The sequence below is a fragment of the Mustela nigripes genome, chromosome X (assembly GCF_022355385.1).
Source record: "Mustela nigripes isolate SB6536 chromosome X, MUSNIG.SB6536, whole genome shotgun sequence".
In the NCBI taxonomy this organism is placed as follows: domain Eukaryota; kingdom Metazoa; phylum Chordata; class Mammalia; order Carnivora; family Mustelidae; genus Mustela; species Mustela nigripes.
In genome coordinates this window covers 82,213,683-82,214,114 of record NC_081575.1, presented here as the reverse complement: position 1 = coordinate 82,214,114, position 432 = coordinate 82,213,683, and the positions used below count along the sequence as shown (strand labels likewise).

The window sequence follows — 432 nt, the reverse complement described above, 5'->3', positions numbered from 1 at the left end:
GGTGCGGGAGTCTGGGGAGACTGGTTCTTTCTAAAGGCTGTACCGGACAGGCTGGGCTTGGGCTCCCCCTGGAGGAGGGAGTCCTGAGTCCTGGAGAATTATTCCTCCAGGAGATTGTGCAGGATGGGGATGTGCCGGGAGGGGAGCTGTAACGTCTCTGCGCCTGGGTTTCCCCCACTTTGTGGTCTCTGAGACCATGGGAATCATGGAGCCAAGACCACCTTTTTTCCGTAGTGAGATGCACATGGTGGACACCGTGACATGGCACAAGATGCGAGGTAGGTGGTCCCGGCCCTCTCACCTGCCCCCTCCCGCCCCTGTCTTCCTGCCCTGCTCCACGACTCCTAACTCCCCCAACCCTGTCTGTCCTTCCCTGCTTTTCTCCCTCATCTGCCTGCCCTGGTAGACACGCGGGCCTCAGATTCCCCTTAC

General features: G+C 60.0%; 1 protein-coding gene across 2 annotated transcripts in view; it reads left to right on the top strand.

Annotated features, from left to right (window-relative positions):
* The window catches only part of PORCN (porcupine O-acyltransferase), a 10,867-nt gene that overhangs the window by 2,840 nt on the left and 7,595 nt on the right, over nucleotides 1-432 (top strand). For both annotated transcript variants that reach the window (XM_059384974.1, XM_059384973.1), the window contains exon 4: nucleotides 235-278. In XM_059384974.1, the coding sequence (XP_059240957.1) occupies nucleotides 235-278 (44 nt within the window). The remainder of the gene's footprint in view (nucleotides 1-234; nucleotides 279-432) is intronic.